Raw genomic sequence first — 20,038 nt, 5'->3', positions numbered from 1 at the left:
CACTGGCTTTGGGGACCTTATCAAAGATTAGTCGGCCATAGATCAGGGGTCTATCTCCAAATTCTCAATTCGATTCCATTGATCAATACGTCTGTCTTTGTGCCAGTACCATGCTGTTTTGACTACTGTGGCAATATAATAAGCTTCAAAGTCATGGAGTGTAAGTCCTCCCAGTTCGTTTTCCTTTTTTAGAGTGTTTTTAGCAATTCGAAGCATATTCCCTTTCCACTGAGATTTCCAAGTGGGTACCCCTTCCCAGCCGTGCCCTTCTAGGGCCTCTGCTGAGTGAAGGCTATTCTATGTTACAAGTGCACACTGTCCCTCAAGGGAAGCCCTAGGCCGCCGGGCCATACAGGGGCATTCCCAGCCTGCTGTAAGGATGGCTGAATGGGGCATGTTAATTTCCCCCTTTTCACACAGCTCCACCTTCCCATCTCTGGGACAATTACCTGTGGGTGCACAAAAGGCTACTGTCCGTGCCCAATATTGTGGCGTCTGGTCGTATTGCTGGAAACACTTTCTGTCACACTGTGTTTTTTGGAGTGGCTCTGGGCTGTGGCGCCTGCGCCAGGCAGGAGCATTCGCAGCCCACCATGAAGATGGCCGCAAGGGACGTGGTTTTTTTCCCCTTTTGGCGAACCTCTACCTTCCTTGCTCCGAGATAATTAGCAGCGGGTGCACGAAAGGCTATCTTCCATGCCAGATACTGAGGTGTTTGCATATCCCATTCCTGCTGCGCTTCACTGTGTGGTTCTTGCTGCTATATCTGCAGCCACTTTTGGGTTGTTTTAAAAAAGAACTAGTCCGCCTCCAAACGCCAACCCATGGTTTCCCCATACCACAGCGTGGCCGCTGGACATTCAACAAGCTCACTCGTTCATTTCAGAACGTAGACTCCCGGTTTTACCAAGTGCATGGTCTCTGTGGATTTAGCAGACCTTGTCCAGCTGGTGTATCGCTGGAACTGGTGTTCTGGTTCACTTTCTGGCATTTATCTAGTATTTTTCATGGAGGTGTCTCAAGTAGCCGCCATCTTAGGTTCTCCCCAGTCACTACTTACACTTATGCTGTTTTCTTTGTAAGTGGTGAATTACTTTTCTCTCACTGCTTTCAGATTTGCTCCTTCTCTTCAATATTTGACAATCTGATCGGAATATGTCTTGGAGTGGGTTTATTTGGATTTATTCTATTTGGAGTTTGCTGGGCATTTATGATTTGTGTACTTATGGTGTGTAGAAGGTTTGGGAAGTTTTCCCCAACAATTTCTTTGAATACTCTTTCTAGACCTTTATCCTTCCCTTCCCCTTCTGGAACACTGATGAGTCTTATATTTGGACATTTTATTTTATCTGTCATATCCCTGAGGCCCATTTCAATTTTTTCAGTATTTGTCCCCATTCTTTCTTTTGTTCTTTCATTTTCCATTCTGTTATCCTCAAGGTCACTGATTCGTTGTTCAGCTTCCTCTAGTCTTGTACTATGAGTATCCAGAATCTTTTTAATTTGGTCAACAGTTTCTTTTATTTCCATAAAATCATCTATTATTTTATTTACTCTTGCAATTTCTTCTTTATGCTCTTCTAGGGTCTTCTTCATGTCCTTTATATCCTGTGCCATGCTCTCATTGTTTGTCTTTAGTTTTTTGATTAATTGCTCAAAGTACTCTGTCTGAGCAATGAAAGAGGTTCTCTGGGGGTGACAGGCACAATTACAAGTAGGCTTAGTCTCTCTTTTGCAGTAACAAGCTTCATAAGGGCAAGCCCCAAGATCGAGGACATGGCCTACTACAATGGAAGTCCCCAGTGCTTACGAGAGCATCAGGAATTCCCCAGGTGTGGAAGTTTAATGAACAATTTTTCCCCAGTCCCTCAAGGGGGCTTTGCAAATGCATTTTTTAAATTTAATTTTATTGAGATTGTTCACATACTGCACAATTATCCAAAGATCCATAGTGTACAATCAATTGCCCACGGTACCATCATACAGTTGTTCATCCATCACAATTTTTTTTCAACTTTCAGAACATTTTTATTACTCCAGAAAAGAAATAAAGACAAAAAAAGAAAACTGAAATCCTCCCATATCCCTAACCACCTCCCCCACTCCATCACTAACTCATAGTATTGGATAGTACATTTGTTACTGTTGATGAAAGAATCTTAAAATACTACTACCTGTAGTATGCAGTTTGCAATAAGTTTTGTTTTGTTTTGTTTTGTTTTTTTTTGCTATACGCCCCTCTATTTTTGACTTTTGGTTACAGTGTCATACATTTGTTCTAGTTCACGAAAGAAATTTCTAATATTTGTACAGTTAATCATGGACATTGCCCACTGCAAGATTCACTGCTTTATACATTCCCATCTTTTAACCTCCAACTTTCCTTATTGTGACATATGTGACTCTGAGCTTCCCCTTTCTACCACATTCACACACCATTCAACACTGTTAAGTTATTCTCACAACGTGCTCCTGTCACTTCTGTCCATTTCCAAACACTTAAGTTCAACTAGGTGAACATTCTGCTCATAATAGGCAACCGCTCCCCATTCTTTAGCCTCATTCTATATCCTGGTAACTTACATTTCATGTCTATAAGTTTACATATTATAATTAGTTCATATCAATGAGACTCTGCAATACTCGTCCTTAAGTGTCTGACTTATTTCACTTAATATAGTGCCCTCAAGGTTTCTTCATCAACCCATGTTTTTATTCAGACAGTTTTGTTCACACACCATACATTGCATCCTAAGTAAACAACCAATGGTTCCTTGTATAGTCATGTATTTATGTATTCACCACCCTCACCACTATATAAGGACATCTCCATTTCTTCCACAAAGAAGGAGGAAGAGTCAAAGTAGGTAAAGAGACAAAAGAAAACAAGAAAGAGGGCAGCTAGGAAGCAACAAAAGGAAAGACAGAATTAAACTAAAGTAGAATAAAGAGTCAGACAACATCATCAACACCAGGAGTCCCATTTCCTTCCCTTATGTCCCCCTCTTATATGCATTTAGCTTTGGTATATTGCCTTTGTTACATTAAATGAAGCATAATACAATGCTTCTGTTAACTATAGTCTCTAGTTTGCGTTGATTGTATTTTTCCCCCAATACCACCCAATTTTTAACACCTTGCAGGGTTGACATTCATTTGTTCTCCCTCATGTAAAAACAAATTTGTACATTTTATCACAATCATTGAGCACTCTAGGTCTCACTGAGTTATACAGTCCCAGTCTTTATCTTTCCTCTTTCCTTCTGGTGTCCCACATGCTCCTAACCTTCCTCTTTTAACCACACTCACAGTCATCTTTGTTCAGTGTACTTACATTGCTGTGCTACCATCACCCAAACTGTGTTTCAAACCTCTCACTCCTGTCTTTTCCTATCTGTCTGTAGTGCTCCATTTAGTGTTTCCTATAGAGCAGGTATCTTGTTCACAAACTCTCTCCTTGTCTGTTTGCCAGAGAATATTTTAAACTCTCCCTCATATTTGAAGGACAGTTTTGCCAGATATAGGATTCTTTGTTGGCAGTTTTTCTCTTTCAGTATCTTAAATATATCACCCACTTCCTTCTTGCCTCCATGGTTTCGCTGAGAAATCCACACATAGACTTATCAACCTTCCTCTGTATACAATGGATCACTTTTCTCTTGCTGCTTTCAGAATTCTCTCTTTACCTTTAACGTCTGATAATCTGATTATTAAGTGTCTTGGCGTAGGCCTATTCAGACTATTTTTTGGGGGGTACACTGCACTTCTTGGATCTGTAATTTTATGTCTTTCATAAGATATGGGAAATTTTCACTGATTATTTCCTCTATTATTGCTTCCACCCCTTCTCCCTTCTCTTATTCTTCTGTGACACCCATGACATGTACATTCACGAGTTTCATGTTTTCATTCAATTCCCTGAGAAGTTTTCCCTATCTGTTCTTTGTGAGTAGGACTTCAGGTGTCTTGTTCTCCAATTACTGAGTGTTTTCTTCTGCATCTTGAGATCTGCTGTTGCATGTCTCCATTGTGTCTTTTATTTCTTGTGTTGTGCCATTCATTTCCATAGATTCCGCCTGCTGCTTTTTCAAACTTTCGATTTCTATGTTACGTTCACCCACTGTTTTCATTATACCCTTCATCTCTTTTGCCATATCTTCCCTAAACTTGTTGAATTGATTTAGCATTAGTTGTTTCAATGCCTGTAACTCAGCTGAAGTGTAAGTCTGTTCCTTTGACTGGGCCACAACTTTGTTCTTCTTAGTGTAGGTTGTAGTTTCCTGTTGTCTAGACATCTGGTTTCGTTGGTTACTCCAATCAGGTTTTCCCAGAGCAGAATGGGCTCAGGTCTCAGAAGGGAGCAATATTCAGTATCAGGTTTTCCTGAGGGTGTGTCTTAGAAGACTGACGCTCCCATGAGGCCTCTAGCCACTGTGCTTTTCCTAACCTGCCCAGAAGGTGGCGCCTGTCAGCCTGCCGCTCCAGACTTGCGTAAGGACGTGTGGCTCCCTTAGTTTCTGTTTTGGCTGTCTTCACCCAGGCTCTGGGGTCTCGTTCTGAGTGGAAGGCCAGAAGTAGAGCTGGGGAGCACATCCTTCCTCTTAGGGAAGATACACCCCCTAGGGAGTTAACATCAGCATTCAAATAGGTTCTTTGTCTCTCTGACTCTGCTATCTCCACCCTTGTCTCGATCAGAGCAATAAGAACTGCAAATGGCTGAGGTTTTCTCCAATAAGCCCCTCAGGCTGAAAGAGAGAAAAAGGGACAGAAAATCCCCTTTTAGAGCCAGTCCACAGGCCCCCAATTTCACTCATCAGCCAGAGGTTACACCTGGTCTTCTGGACTCCCCCTCCAGGAACAGAGGAGCCTTCTGGTTTTTTAAGGTGAGTCATCACTAAAAGCCTCTGTCTGCTTGTTGGGGGTTTGTAGCTTGTATTCAGCAGTCCACATTTGTTAATTAAAACCGAGATGGAGCTCAGCTGAGCTACATTCACTTGCTCGGAGAGTGCTGCTCTCTAGCACCATGAGGTTTTGCCATTCAGCCTGCCATGTGGGGAGGGGGCTCCCAGCGCAGTACAGATTTTATGCTGCCATCTCAGGTATTCCTCCCAATTCAGTTTGGTATACGATGTGTGGACAGTCACGGTTGTCCCCCAGCAGTTATTCCCGATTATTTATAGTTGTTCCTGGTTGTTTACTAGTTGTTCCAGGGGGACTAACTAACTTCCACTCCTCTCTATGCTGCCATCTTGCCACCTCCGATGAACTTGAAGAGACTCATGACTGTGGCCTCAACTCCTCCCCGGCAGAAGCGGACTGCAAATACATTTTTATTCACTGTCCAAATTACTCTGGGATATATCAGGGCTTCACACTAACCTGTACAAACTAACCAGATCTCTCACCCTATTCAAGATTCCATGCAATTATGGTGTTCGAATAAACTCACCATACAAGTTAAATTATATAGCATACTACAGAAAATATAGATTTTCCAACAAATGAACATCTCTTCCTTTGGTGTCACATAGAAGTTGAAATTTTAAAACACAATGTCATCCTTTTCCGTTTAGTCTGGTTTACCTTAGTCTTAACCAAGTCATCTCTAATTAAAGTAGGACCTCTTTTTCAGCTTCTTTTAACATTTGCTGTATGGAGTAATGCTGACATTCATAGCTGCTGGACTCTGGCTCTGAGTCTCAGGTGTCACACAGATACCCGAAGTTCCAGGGACTGACCAGGGTATACACAAACAGCTCATCATCTCAGAATTCAGAAATAACCATTACAACTCATGAATAGATGTGATTGCTGTAAGAGCCTACAATCTAGGAACCTTTACCATAAGCCTTCCCCTGATAACCTATCCTCTCAGATTCAATTCTCAGAGTTTGCACATTATAGTTAGTCCATATTAGTGAGGCGTTATAATGTTTATCTTTTCAATTCTGGCTTATTTCACTCAACATACTGTCCTCAAGGTCTACTCACCTAGCTGCATACCTCCAACTTCATTTCTTCTTGCCGCTGCTCAATATACCATTGAATGAATACACCACAGTTCACCATTCCATTTATCGGTCGATGTACACTTGCATTAGGTCACCTCAATTTGTTGCAAATCATGAATACTGCTGCCATAAACACTAGTGTGCAATGGCCATTCATGTCCCTGCTCTCAGTTCTTCCAAGTATATATCCAGTAACGGGGTTGCAGGACCATATGGCGACCCCATTGTTAGCTTCCTGTGGAACCACCACAGTGCCCTCCAGATGGGCTGCATCATTCTATTTCTCTACCAACAGTGAATAGGTACATCCCTCTCTCCACATTCTCTCCAGCTTTTCTAATCCTGTTTATTTTTTAAACAGTTTTATGCACACACCATACAATCCATTCTAAGTAAACAGTGATTCTCAGTACAGTCACATAGTTATGCATTTACCTCCACAACCCACATGAGGGCATTTCCATTTCTTCCGCAAAAAATAAAAGGAGAAAAAATGAGGAGTAAAAATATAAAAAATAGAAGAAAAATTAAAATAAAATAAAACACAATGAAAAGGTCTGACACCACCACCACCACCAAGAATCCCAAATCACTCCCTTATAACCCCCTCTTACAGACATTTAGCTTTAGTTTATTGTCTTTGACAGTTAATGGAAGCATCTTACAATGTTACCATCAACTAGATACTCTAGTTTGCATTGATTGTATTTTTTCCTTTGTACCATCCAATTTTCAACACCTTGCAATGTTGAAATTCATTTGTTCTCCCTCTTTTAAAAACATTCTTATACTGGTACACTTGATCACCATCATTGACCACTGTAAGTTTCAGTAAGTTATACAATCCCAGTCTTTATCTTCTATCTTTCCTTCTGGTGTCATACATGCCCCTAGCCTTCCTCTTTCAACCGTACTCACACCCATCTTTGTTCAGAGTACTTACAATATTGTGCTATCATCACAGAGTATTATGCTATCCATTTCTGGATCTATACAATCAATCCTATTCATGCTTATGTACTCTTTCGGCATCAAATGCCCAATTTCTAACCTCTTTCTATCTCCTGATAACGTGTTCTCAACTTTAACTCTCAAATTTCACTCATCAATGTTAGTTCATATTAGTGAGTCCATAGAGTATCTGTCCTTTTGTTTCTGGCTAATTTCACTCAACACAATGTCTACTGTCTACCATTTTGACTTTGGAATTTATATATCATATTTTATTTTATTTTCCCTTTCTCTCTCTTTTTTCTCTTCACTGATGGTCTTCATCTCTACTCTCTTCTCCAAACTTGTCTCTCCTGTCTTCTCCTATCTGCACATATGGTAGAGCTGGTTTCTTTTTCATAAACTCTCTCAGTGTCCTTCTGTCTGAAAGTATTTTAAACTCTCCCTCATTTTTGAAGGACAATTTTGCCAGATATAGAATTCTTGGTTGGCAGTTTTTCTCTTTCAGTATCTTACATATATCATGCCACTGCCTTTTTGCCTCCATGGTTTCTACTGAGAAATCTGCACATAGTCTTATCGAGCTTCCTTTGTATGTGATGGACCACTTTTCTCTTGATGCTTTCAGAATTCTCCTTGCCTTTGATATCTGATAATCTGACTATTAAGAGTCATGGAGTAGATCTATTCAGATCTATTCTGTTTGGGGTATGCTGCACTTCTTGGATCTGTAATTTTATGTCTTTCATAAGACATGGGAAATTTTCAGTGATTATTTCCTCCATTATTGTTTCTGCCCCTTTTCCCTTTTCTTCTGGGACACCCATGACACATATATTTGTGTGCTTCATATTGTCATTCAATTCCCTGAGACTCTCCTCATATTTTCCCATTCTTTTCCCTGTTTTTTTTTGTGTGTAGGATTTCAGATGTCCTGTCCTCTAGTCCCTGAATCCTTTCTTCTGCCTCTTCAAATCTATTCTTGTATGTCTCCATTGTGCTTTTCATCTCTTTTATTGTGACTTTCATTCCCTTAAGTTATGCCGTCTTTTTTTATTTTAAATTCAGTTTTATTGAGATATATTCACATACCATACAATCATACATGGTGAACAATCAACTGTTCACAGTACCATCATATAGTTGTGCACTCATCACCCCAATCTATATTTGAACATTTTCCTTATACCAGAAAGAATCAGAATAAGAATAAAAAATAAAAATAAAAAAGAACACCCAAATAATCTCCCCCATTCCACCCTATTTTTCATTTAGTTTTTGGCCCCATTTATTTACTCATCCATCCATACACTGGATAAAGGGAGTGCGATCCACAAGGTTTTCACAATCACACTGTCATCCCTTGTAATCTACATTGTTATACAGTTGTCTTCAGGAGTCAAGGCTACTGGGTTGGAGTTTGGTAGTTTCAGGTATTTACTTCTAGCTATTCCAATACAATAAAACCTAAAAAAGGATTATCTATATAGTGCTAAGAATGTCCACCAGAGTGACCTCTTGATGCCATTTGAAATCTCTCAGCCACTGAAGCTTTATTTCATCTCATTTTGCATCCCCCTTTTGGTCAAGAAGATGTTCTCAATCCCACGATGCCAGGTCCTGATTCATCCCCAGGAGTCATATCCTGCGTTGCCAGGGAGATTTACACCCCTGGGAGTCAGGTCCCACATAGGGGGCAGGGCAGTGAGATCACCTGCCATGGTCTGCCAATTGTTTTCTTCAAACTTTCGAGTTCTTCCTTATGTTCTCCCAATGTCTTCTTCATGTCCTTCATCTTTTGCCATATCTTCCCTCAACTCGTTGATTTGATTTTTAATTGATTTAGCGTATTTGTTTGAGACCTTTAATTAGCTATTTCAACTCCTGTATCTCATTTCAAGTATAAGTTTGATCCTTTGAGCCATATCTTCATTTTTTCTAGTGTGAATTGTTATTTTTTGTTGTCTAGTCATCTAGTTTCCTTGATTACTCCAATCAGATTTTCCCAGACCAGATGGGCCCAGGTCTCAGGAAGAGGGTGTACTCAGTATCAAGTTTCCCAGAGGAAAAGATCCATAAAGTTGTCAGACTTTCCTGTGAGGTCTCTAGACCTTGTGTTTTTCCTATCCAGGTCAGCAGGCAGCACCTGTCAGCCCGTAGCTCCCCATTGGCATAAAGAGGCGCAGGGCCTTTAATTCTCCCTGAACTCTGTCCTGCCCAGGGCCTGAGGGTATCAGAAGCCAAGCTTAAACTGTTTCTGGTTTTTTGGGTTTTTTTTTAACCCCAGGCCCTAGGATCTGAGTTCTCTGAGGGAAGGCAGCCACTTGAGCTGGGGCCCGCCTCCCCCTTTTCTAAAGGAAGATAAGCCCTTTAGGGATTTATCTCCTGCATTTGACTTCTTCCTTTGTTTCTTTAACTATCTTAACTCTACCCTTGCCTGGGTCAGCACTGACAACTGAAAATGCGTGAGGCTTTCTCTAATGAGCTACTCAGAAAGAGAGTGGAAAAAAGGAAAAAAGAAAGAAATCCCCTTTTCAGAGGCAGTCCCCAGCCCCCCAGTTACCAGTCAAAAACCAGAGTTGGTGCCCAATTCTGTGTGCCCCTTTTCTTAGCACATAGCCCCTTTTCAGTATTCTGAGCTCAGCCAACTCCAAAAGCCTCTCCTTTTATTTATTTATGCTTTTTCTTTTTCCTGGAACTTCACCTCCTCTCTGCTGGGAGAAACCTCCTGGCTCCTTTCCTGCTTGCTCTGGGTTTATCTGTGCTTGTAGCTTGTATTCAGTAGTCCAAATTCGTTAACTAAAACTGTAGTTGGAGCTTGGTTGAGCTTCCTTCCCTTCCTCCTTGTAGACAGCTTCTATTTCCCACAGGGAAGTGTTTCAGCTCAGCCTGCCATGCTGGTGGGGGAGGGGCGCCAGCTCCACACTTTGGGGATCTTTACTTACACTTCTTATGATGAGATTTCAGCCGTTGCACCCATTCCAGACTGGTGTATGATGGGTGTCCGGTCAAAGATGTCCCCCAACAGTTGTTCCAGAGGACAGACTAAATTCCACACCTCCCTATGCCGCCATCTTGCCCTGACTCCTTCTGCATTACATCTTTCACAATAAAGTCTTTATTGACTACCCTTTTTGAACCTGCACTCTCCCCCACATTCTCGATCTTCTTTCTCTGCCTTCCCTGATCCCCACAGCACTTATACTGCCTAACATCTACTTATTTAACTTATATTGCTTTTTGTCTTTTCCTATTAGTACATAAGCTCCATGAGGGCAAGCATTTTTTTCTGCATGCTCAACATCTAGAATAGCACCTGGCATACAGTGATACACAATATTTGTTGAATTAATTAAAAGATCCCTATATGGGCCCCTGTCATATGCACATTGAAAAATATGGAAAATCTACTAAGATTTTAAAGAAGGAGTTTATAAAATATATACAGTATTTATCCCATTTCAATTATACAGATGTAGTCATATAGATGTAGGTATCAAATATATCTATATATACATGTATACATAATATATATACACATATATATATATGAAGGTCTACAAGATTATGAATCAGAGTATAACAGTGGCTACTTCTGGGCAGCTTTGTATTTTTTTTGGTCACTTGTAAGCAAAAGTGCTGGCATGAGCAGAAGGCTGAGAATCCTATGCAAAGCTTCAATGGAGGGCCACTGGGTGGGTAAAAGGAAACCCAGATCTTTTGGAAAAGACTTGGGGGGCCTCAAGCACACAGCAGTTTTCCCTTCAGAACATCTACAAAAAGTGTTTCTAACAAAAAGAAACAGAAAAAGGAAGCATCAGAAGGAAATTTAAGACAAATTCTTAAATCTTGGAATAAGGAAAGCCTTCCAAAGCATGGGATGAACTCTAAAAGATGGACAAGATTTGATATCCTACAAGTTAAAAACACACACAGCAAAAGTTACCACAGTAGAAGGACAAACTGGAAAAAAATTATATACATATATATAAAAGATTAATATCTATCCTAAACTTAAGATAGAGCTCCTACAAACAATTTTCTAAAACTCCACAATAGGAAAAGTGGGCAAACAGTAGTAAACAATAAATAGAAGAAATATAAATATCCAATGACAATAAGCTTAAGTTAAAAATCAGAAACATAAATTCAAACCAAAGTAGATATCATGCTTTTGTCTATCATATTAGCGAAACTAGAGACAGATAACATCTAGTTTGATGATGATATGAGGTATACTTGCAAATAGTTTTGTTGGGAATATAATAGCTACAGTTTTCCAGGAGGGCAATTTAGCAATATCAATTTTTAAAGTCATATCCTTCAACACAGCACTTTTTATCTTCGGATTTCCTTGTAAAGAAATACTTCCAGAGATGCCCCTGCCCCTGCCCCAGGTAAGTTGAAGCAGTTAGTGACAGATCAATGCTCTGATTTAGAATAACTTAGAAAATCTAGATACAATAGATATAATTTGTTTGAAGGCAAAGGAGAGTTGCTGAGGCAATAAGAAATAGAGGAATTAAGACTCTAGAGAAGGAACAACCTTGGAAGAATGAATTGCTTTTGTAACCACATTCATCTATGCTAGGCATGAGCAGAAGGCTGAGAATCCTATGCGAAGCTTCAATGGAGGGTCACTGGGAGGGTAACAGCAAACCCAGATCTTTTGGCAAAGACTTGGGGGGCCTCAAGCACACAGCAGTTTTCCCTTCAGAACATCTACCAAATCAGGGACTACACAGGGCAGCAAGTCAAAACCTTAAGTTAAGTACTTGGGAGAATCGTGGGAAGATAGTGGAGAAGGAAGCTCCAGGATTCAGCCTTCCACCAAAACATCTATTAAGCAGGCAGGAACTGTCTGAAACAATAATTTTGAAACTCCAGAAGCCAGTAGAACAGTAAGTATACAGCAGCCAGGGAAAAGCTGGAGGAAGAGGCTGGTAAATTACGGTAAAGAACAGTCAATTGCTCACTCTGCGTGGAGGTTACTGGTGCCCACCCCCAACTCTCACAGCAGGCAGTCATGGGGTCAAGCGCCTGGCTAGCTCACTAGTGACAAAAAGAGATGTAAAATTCCTCTTCCCCAAGACCAGGGGTGGGCACAGCCAATCACTGATCATGGCTTTTGATTAACAACTGTAGATCACTGAGGGCCCAGTTCTGAGGGCAGCTATCGTTCCAATCCACCCCAAAGGCGGCAGAGAAAACTTAAAGACGCTAGGCTTCCTCGGGGCTTCGGGGGACAGTTAGTTGAAGGGCTGCATTTGTTGGGCAGGTAAAGTTCAGCTTTGGGGAGCTGTGGGAGAAGGCACCCTTCCTGAGCCCCTCCCAAGGGCACTTTGGAGCTATGGCAAGTAAACACTGACTTGGAAAACCCCTCTTGCATGTCCCTCCTCCCAGAATTTGCCCTGCAGGCGAAAGCCGCTTGAGACAATGAAAGAAAGGAGGGTAAGAAATTACAAAGTCTGACAAGCTGGAGCAAAGGCTTGCCTGCTTTAAGCATCCAGGAAAGGAAGGTTTGTCGCTTAGAAAATAGAGGGGACATTCAAACTTCTTTAAACAAGGTGTGCCGATTTGAATGTACTCTGTCCCCCAAAACGCCTTGTTCTCTGATGCAATCTTGTGGGGGCAGATGTATTAGTGTTGATTAGGTTGGAGCCTTCTGATTGTTTCCATGGAGATGTGACCCACCCAACTGTGAGTAACACCTTTGATTAGGGTATGACCTCTTGATTGTTTCCAAGGAGGTGTGGCCCTGCCCATTTGCAGTGGGTCATGATTTGTTCACTGGAGTCCTATAAAAAGAGCTCACAAACAGAGGGACCTCAGAGCAACTGAGAGAGACATTTTAGAGAAGCTGCAGCTGAGGGACACATTTTGAAGATGGCCATTGAAAGCCGAAATTTTGGAGAACACCATTTTGAAACTCAACCTGAGAGCAAGCAGATGCCAGCCATGTGCCTTCCCAACTAAAAGAGGTTTCCTGGATGCCAATGGCCTTTCTCCAGTGAAGGTACCCTATTGTTGATGCCTTACCTTGGACACTTGATGGCCTTAAGACTGTAACTTTGTAACCAAATAAACCCCCTTTATAAAAGCTAATCCATTTCTGGTGTTTTGCAGAATGGCAGCATTAGCAAACCGGAACAAGATTGTGAGAATTAAATGAGGACATGAAAGAGTCTTCAAATGTCATATCTTTCCCTTTGTCTCTCTGAGCTTCTCTGGAGCAAACTCTAGGCTAACATCTCCAAAGAGTCAGCAAGCATCTCTAAGCATCAGCTTCCAAGTATCTCTTCAAAAGTCTCTCTCAGCTGCAGCACTGAGCTCCTTCTGTCTATGAGCTCTTACAGGACTCCAGTGATTTAATTAAGACCTACACTGAATGGGCGGGGTAACACCTCCATGGAAATAATCTAATCAAAGGTTTACCTTCAGTTGGGTGAGTCACATCTCCATGGAAACACTCAATCAAAAGTTTCCACCTGACAAGATTGGATTAAAAGATCATGGCTCTTTTGAGGGGACGAAATATATCAAACCGGCACACTGATACTTGGAGACACTTGGTGATGCAGACAGAAGGACATTTGCAGATGCTAAGCTAAGAGATGAAACCCAGAGTTTGCCCCAGAGAAGCTAAGAGAGGGCCCACAGATTCTTAGAGAGAAATGCCCTGGGAGAAGGAAGCAAGGATACACAGGAGCTAAGAGAGAGGAGTGAAGACAGAAGCCCAGAGACATGTTGGAGAAAGCCATTTTGAAACACAACCAAGGAGCAAAGTACCAGCAGATGGCACCCACATGTCTTCCCATCTGACAGAGGAGTTCTGGATACCATTGGCATTCTTCATTGAAGGTATCATCTTGAAGGCACCTTAGTCTGGACACTTCTGTGGTAATCGAATAAATCCCCTTTATAAAAGCCAATCCATTTCTGGTGTTCTGCGTAATGGCAGCTTTAGCAAACTGGAACATTCACCTGACAGCAGAGCCTCAAATATATGAAGCAAATACAGATTTGAAGGGAGAAATTGACGGTTCTACATCAATAGTAGGAGATTTTAACAGACAACTCTCAATAATGAATAGAACATCTAGTCAGAAGATCAGAAGGAGGTACAGAAGTTGAATAATACACTATACCAATTAAACCCAACAGATATATATAGAACCCTGCACCCAATGAAAAGAATACACATGGATCGTTCTCCAGGATAGACCACATGTTAGACAAAATAAGTCTAAATAAATTCAAAAATACTGAAATCATGCAATGTACCTTCTCCGACCACAAAAGAATAAAGCTAATAATAACAGAGGGAGAAATAGAAAATTCACAAAAAATGTGGAAATTAAACAACCGATCCTTAAACAACCTTACACAACAATTCTTAAACAACTGATCAGTTAAAGAGGAAATCAGAAGCGAAATTCGGAAATAGCTTGTTTGAGGCAAATGAAAATGAAAAAACAACATACCAAACATAAGGGATACCACAGAGGCAATGCTGAGAGGTATTTATAGCTCTAAATGCTTACATTAAAAAAGACTTTAAGTCAGAGACCTAACCTCAAAACTGGAAGAATTAGAAAAAGAAGAACAAACTCAAAGCAAGCAGAAGGAAAAAAATACCAAAGATCAGAGCAGAGATAAATGAAATAGAAAACAAAAAAACAACAGAGAGAATTTAAAAAACCAAAAGTTGGTTCTTTGAAAGCATCAATAAAACTGACAAATCCTTAGCTAGACTGACAAAGGAAAAAAGAGAGAGTATACTAAATAACAAAAATCAGAAATGAAAAGGGGGATATTACTAGTGGCCCTGCTAAAATAAAAAGGACTATAAGAGGATACTATGAACACCAATAAATACTGGATAACCTAGATGATATGGAAAAATTCTTAGAAACATACAAACTACACTTATTCAAGAAGAAATAGAATAATACAGTAGCCTTGATCTTTGACAATGATCGTATAACCATATAGCTTTTATCTGTGACTGTGTTAGTATAAAAACCTTGGGTATGATACCCCCTTTATCCAAGTATATGGGGAGATGAGTTACAAAATGAACACATGCATGGAAAAAAAATGCTTATTCCCCCAATTCAGAAAAATTGCATTAAAAATTATAAAAAGTGAAAATAAGCTGACTTAAAGTTCCACTACTTAGAGATAACTACTAACATTTAGTATATGTTCCCTTTTATACACATTAATTAAAAGTGTAATTTTACTACCAATACTATTAAATTTACTTTTTTTTCACTTAACAGTAGATCATCAAGATCTTTCCTTATTAATAAACATTTTTAATGACTGCAAAAGAAGAAGGAGAAAGAGGAAGAGGAGGAAAAGGAGGAGGAGGAGAAATAATAGAAGACCTCAACAAACCAATTACAAGTAAAGAGATTTAATCAGTCATCAAAAACCTCCCAGAAAAGAAAAGCCCAGTACCAGATGGCTTCATAGGGAAATTCTATCAAACATTCCAAGAAGACTTAACTCCAATTCTGCTCAAACTCTTCCAAAAAAATTGAACACTACCTAATTCATTCAATGAGGCCAGTATCACCCTCATACCAAAGCCAGATGAAAATACCACAAGTATAAAATTACAGACCAGTATCTCTTGTGAATATACATGCAAAAATCCTCAACAAAATACTAGCAAGCCGAATCCAACAGCAAATTAAAAGAATTATACAACATTATCAAGTGGTACTTATCCCTAGTATGTAAGGTTGGTTCAACACAAGAAAATCAATTAATGTAATATACCCAATTAACACAATGAAGGAAAAAAAAACATATGATCATTTCACTTGATGCAGAAAAGGCATCTGACAAAATCCAACACCCCTTCTTGATTATAAAAAAGAAAAAACAAAAATTTAGAGCACTAGGAACAGAAAGAAACTTCCTGAATTTGATTAACGGCACATACGAAAAACCCAGACCTAACATCATACTCTATGGTTAAAGACTGAAAGCTTTCCCTCTAAGATCAGGAACAAGACAAGGATGCCCACTGCCACTACTGTTATTCAATATTGTACTGGAAGTTCTAGCCAGAGCAGTTAGGCAAGAAAAATAAAAGGCATCCAAGTTAAAAAGGAAGAAGTAAAACTTTTCCTGTTTGCACCCAACATGATCCTATATACAGAAAATCCTGTAATTTCCTCAACAAAGCTCCTAGAGCTAATAAATGATTTCAGCAAAATGGTGGGGTACAAGATCAATACCCTAAAATCACTAGTGTTTATATACATAAGCAATGAACAATCACTGGAAGAAATCAAGAAAACAACTCCATTTACAATAATATCTAAAAGAATCAAATGTCTAGGAATAAATTTAACCAAAGACGCAAAGGACTTTTACCTAGAAAACTACAAAACATTCCTAAAAGAAATCAAAGAAGATCTAAATAAATCGAAGAACATTTGTGTTCATGGTTTAGATTACAATATTGTTAAGAAGTCAATCCTACCTGTTCCAGTTTGCTAAATGCTGCCATTACGTAAAATACCAGAAATGGACTGGCTTTTATAAAGGGGGTTTATTAGGTTACAAATTTACGGTTCTAAGGCCATAAAAGCATCCAAATTAAGGCATTAAGAAGATACCTTCACCAAAGAACGGCTGATGGCATCCAGAAAATCTGTTAGCTGGGAAGGCACGTAGCTGGCGTCTGCTCTGGGGTCTGGTTTCAAAATGGCATCTTTCAAAATGTCTCTGGGCTTGTCTCTCTTAGCTTCTCTGGAGCAAACTCTGGGCTAGCATCTCCAAGCTTAGCAAGCATCTGGGTCCTGGCTTAGCATATTGCAGGGCATTTTCCTCTCTCTGCTCTCTGCTGTCTGAAATTTTTAGATCCTCTTTAAAGGACTCCAGTAAACTAATCAAGACCTACCTTGAATGAGTGGGGTCAAATCCCCATGGAAACATTCAATCAAGAGTTCACACCCTAATAAATAAGATTAATCAATCTGCCCCCACAAGAGTGCATTAAAGAATATTGCTTTTGGGGGAACATAATATATCCAAACTGGCACACCACCCAAAGCACTTTATAGATTCAACACATTCCCAATCAAAATTCCAACAACCTTCTTTGTAGAAACGTAAAAGTCAATCATCACATTTATACGGAAGGGAATGGGTGCCTGAATAACTAAAGTCATCTTGAAAAAGAAAAATGAAGTCAGAAGACTCACACTTCCTGATCTCAAAAATTATGACAAAGCCACAGTAATCAAAACAACACATTACTGGCACAAGGACAGACATACAGAGCAATGGAATTGAACTGAGAGTTCAGAAATCAATCCTCACATTTATGACCTACTGATTTTTCAATTTAAATTTAACAAATGTTCACACCAATGCAAGGTTTATAATAGGGTGGTGGTACATGGGAATCCTCTGTTTTATGCATGATAGTTCTGTAAACCCACAACTTCCCCAGTAAAGGGAGAAAAATTAAAACAAAACAAAACAAAACAAAAACCCTTACCTGGAAACCTTTGAAAAACAACAGAGTTTTGCAGTACTCTCATGAGTCCAAGATTAGAATTGAGGTGAGGAAGCAGGAAGGGGTGTGTGGAAAACCATTTGCTTTCCTCTTAAAAAGGGGGGGGGGGGGGACAAATACACGTGCTAATCCTCTCCCCTTTCTTCCTGCCTGATGTCCTAAGACAAGAAGCATGAGAGTAATACCAAGAGAATTACAGAGATCCAACCCTGACATGGTTGAGGCACTGAACTAATCCACTGCCACCTATGTATAGACTTCTTGTTATGTGGGAGAAAAAATCTCTTAAGACAGTGTTAAATCAGAGTGTCTGCTACTTGCAACCAAATGCACTCCTTTTATTGCATGTTACTAAGATAATGTCATTATCGGTAAAGATGTGAGAAAAGAAGTTTAATTCTTTCTCTCAATCTCTACTGACTATCAAAAGGACAGTGTTCTAGTATAAGCAGACTTTGATTTCCTATGGAGAAAAGAGGCAAAGCAACCAAGGAAGACTGACTTAAGCTAATGTTCACACTGATATTTTATTAGTCTGGCAAGGAATTTTTAAGCAAAAGATTTAAGAAGTTGACTCCTGCATGTAAGTTACCTTCTCCTTCTCTCTGATTACAGACAGGGTATGAGTCTGCTCAAAGGCATTCATTCATACTGTGTTTTTAAGCACTTATATAGTAGAAAGAACAAATTAGGGTAATTCTCACCTTTTTTATTTGGTAACTAAAAAAATCTTATTGAAAGTATTTTATTTCCATCAAAAGAACCAAAGCAAAAATTGTATTTGTCTGAGGGGCAAGAAACTATCCGCTTATAATCAGAGAAACACAACCTGATTACTTTACCTTGACACCCCAACTCCTTATTAATTTAAAGCTGTGAAACAAGACTGCTGTTTGAAATTTTTAGATCCAATTACTCTGGCCAAATTGGGACTATATGAGCATCAAAATGAATAATGATTAAAACAAAATTCATGAGTCCATACTAAAATAAATAAAGAAATAGACACACAGATACATAAGGGGGCAGGGAGAAGAGAAAAAATGTGTTTTTGTTTTTGTTTTTTTTTTTTTACAGAAAATGCCAACTATATCTGTAGAAATAACATAAACAGAAATTCATTATTTTATAACCACTGCATAATTCAGGAAAGAATCACCAATGGATACGACTACCATAGGGCGAAAAACTATTAGGGAACCAGTCACTCAATTTTCCAGGTATCACCCCAGACACTAACTAGTAACAAAGGAGAAGTTCTTTTATTGAAATTTGGCAGATATCATCTTAACCATGTGGTCAAATTTAATGGCACCCATGATGGAACAAACTGACGTTATGTGCCTCCTGTTGTAATACGTGAGAAACATATGATATCATCTATGTAGTATATTCTTACTCAAATACCTAATGTGAATGAGGAAACAATGAGACAAACCCAAATTAATGGATATTCTGCAAAAAAAACTAGCCCAGACTTTTAAAAACTAAGGGAAGTCTCAGTTTATTCTTTATATAAAATGAGAATAGAAATAGAACCTACTACTTCATACAGATTAAATGAGATAAAACAGATAAAGCAGGAAGCACAGTCCTGCACAAATGGCAAGCACTTAAAAAATTAATATCTATTATTCTACTAAATGGGATCCATGAGATCAGGGTCCACCATCTGTTTAGCTCACTCCTGTATCTCTGATCTTAATATAGTGCCCATACATAAAAATACTCAATAACACTTGTTGCATGAATGTTTCTGCAATCAAAAGACTTTATATTTACTCTTATTAAATTACATATGTCCATTGTTGCAGCCTGTTGAGATCTTTATGAATCCTAATGTCATCCAATATACAATACCTCTTTCAGTGTTTCTGAAATGTTGATAAATATCATCAATATATTCATCTTAGGCATTAATAAAACTATTAATCAGATACCTATACCATTAGTTTTATCACCCTTTATCATCATTCATTAACTGGTACTAGGTAAGTAAAGACAGTCAACTTAGCTTTATTTTCATCCTCTATGTATCTCCACCTTATCCACAAAGGTACTAAATATGAGTACCTTATAAAATTTACTTTATGTCAATATGTCCTTCATTGAAACTACTCTTAAAGAGAAATTTAGAAACAACAATTGCACTCACCCTTCAATAGCTGGGGATCTGTCAGGACGAGTACTTCCTCGGGATCTGTATCTCCGAGTCATTGGCAGCCGTGGAGGCCGACTTGGCCCCCAGAAGTCAGTGTGAGTTTGGTGACCTCTCTCGTTGGCTCTACTATCTTGGTCCAGTGGATGGCTACTTAAAAATGGTCTAAAATCTTGAAGAAACATTGTGTGGTCCAAACTGTCCCAGAGCTAGGAAAAAACAGAAACAAATAAATCACATGTCATTTCTTCAAGAATGGGAAAGACACTGCAAACAGGGGAACAAGAAATACTGAAAGAGAAAGGAATAACTTTGAACACTCTGAAGCGGCTCCAAAATAAAGAGGTATGTGTTTCCCTAATTTCATAGTGGAGA

The 20,038-nt window shown here is 39.3% G+C and overlaps 1 protein-coding gene across 2 annotated transcripts in view; it reads right to left on the bottom strand.

Annotated features, from left to right (window-relative positions):
* RNF115 (ring finger protein 115) overlaps positions 1-20,038 on the bottom strand; it is a 148,554-nt gene that overhangs the window by 29,088 nt on the left and 99,428 nt on the right. For both annotated transcript variants that reach the window (XR_005215257.1, XM_037826177.1), the window contains exon 4: positions 19,661-19,872. Coding sequence is in view for 1 of the 2 variants with exons in the window: in XM_037826177.1 (XP_037682105.1) it covers positions 19,661-19,872 (212 nt within the window). In the remaining variant the exon portion in view is untranslated. The remainder of the gene's footprint in view (positions 1-19,660; positions 19,873-20,038) is intronic.

This window comes from Choloepus didactylus, chromosome 2 (assembly GCF_015220235.1).
Source record: "Choloepus didactylus isolate mChoDid1 chromosome 2, mChoDid1.pri, whole genome shotgun sequence".
Classification (NCBI taxonomy): domain Eukaryota; kingdom Metazoa; phylum Chordata; class Mammalia; order Pilosa; family Megalonychidae; genus Choloepus; species Choloepus didactylus.
This window is presented reverse-complemented; position numbering and strand designations above follow the sequence as displayed.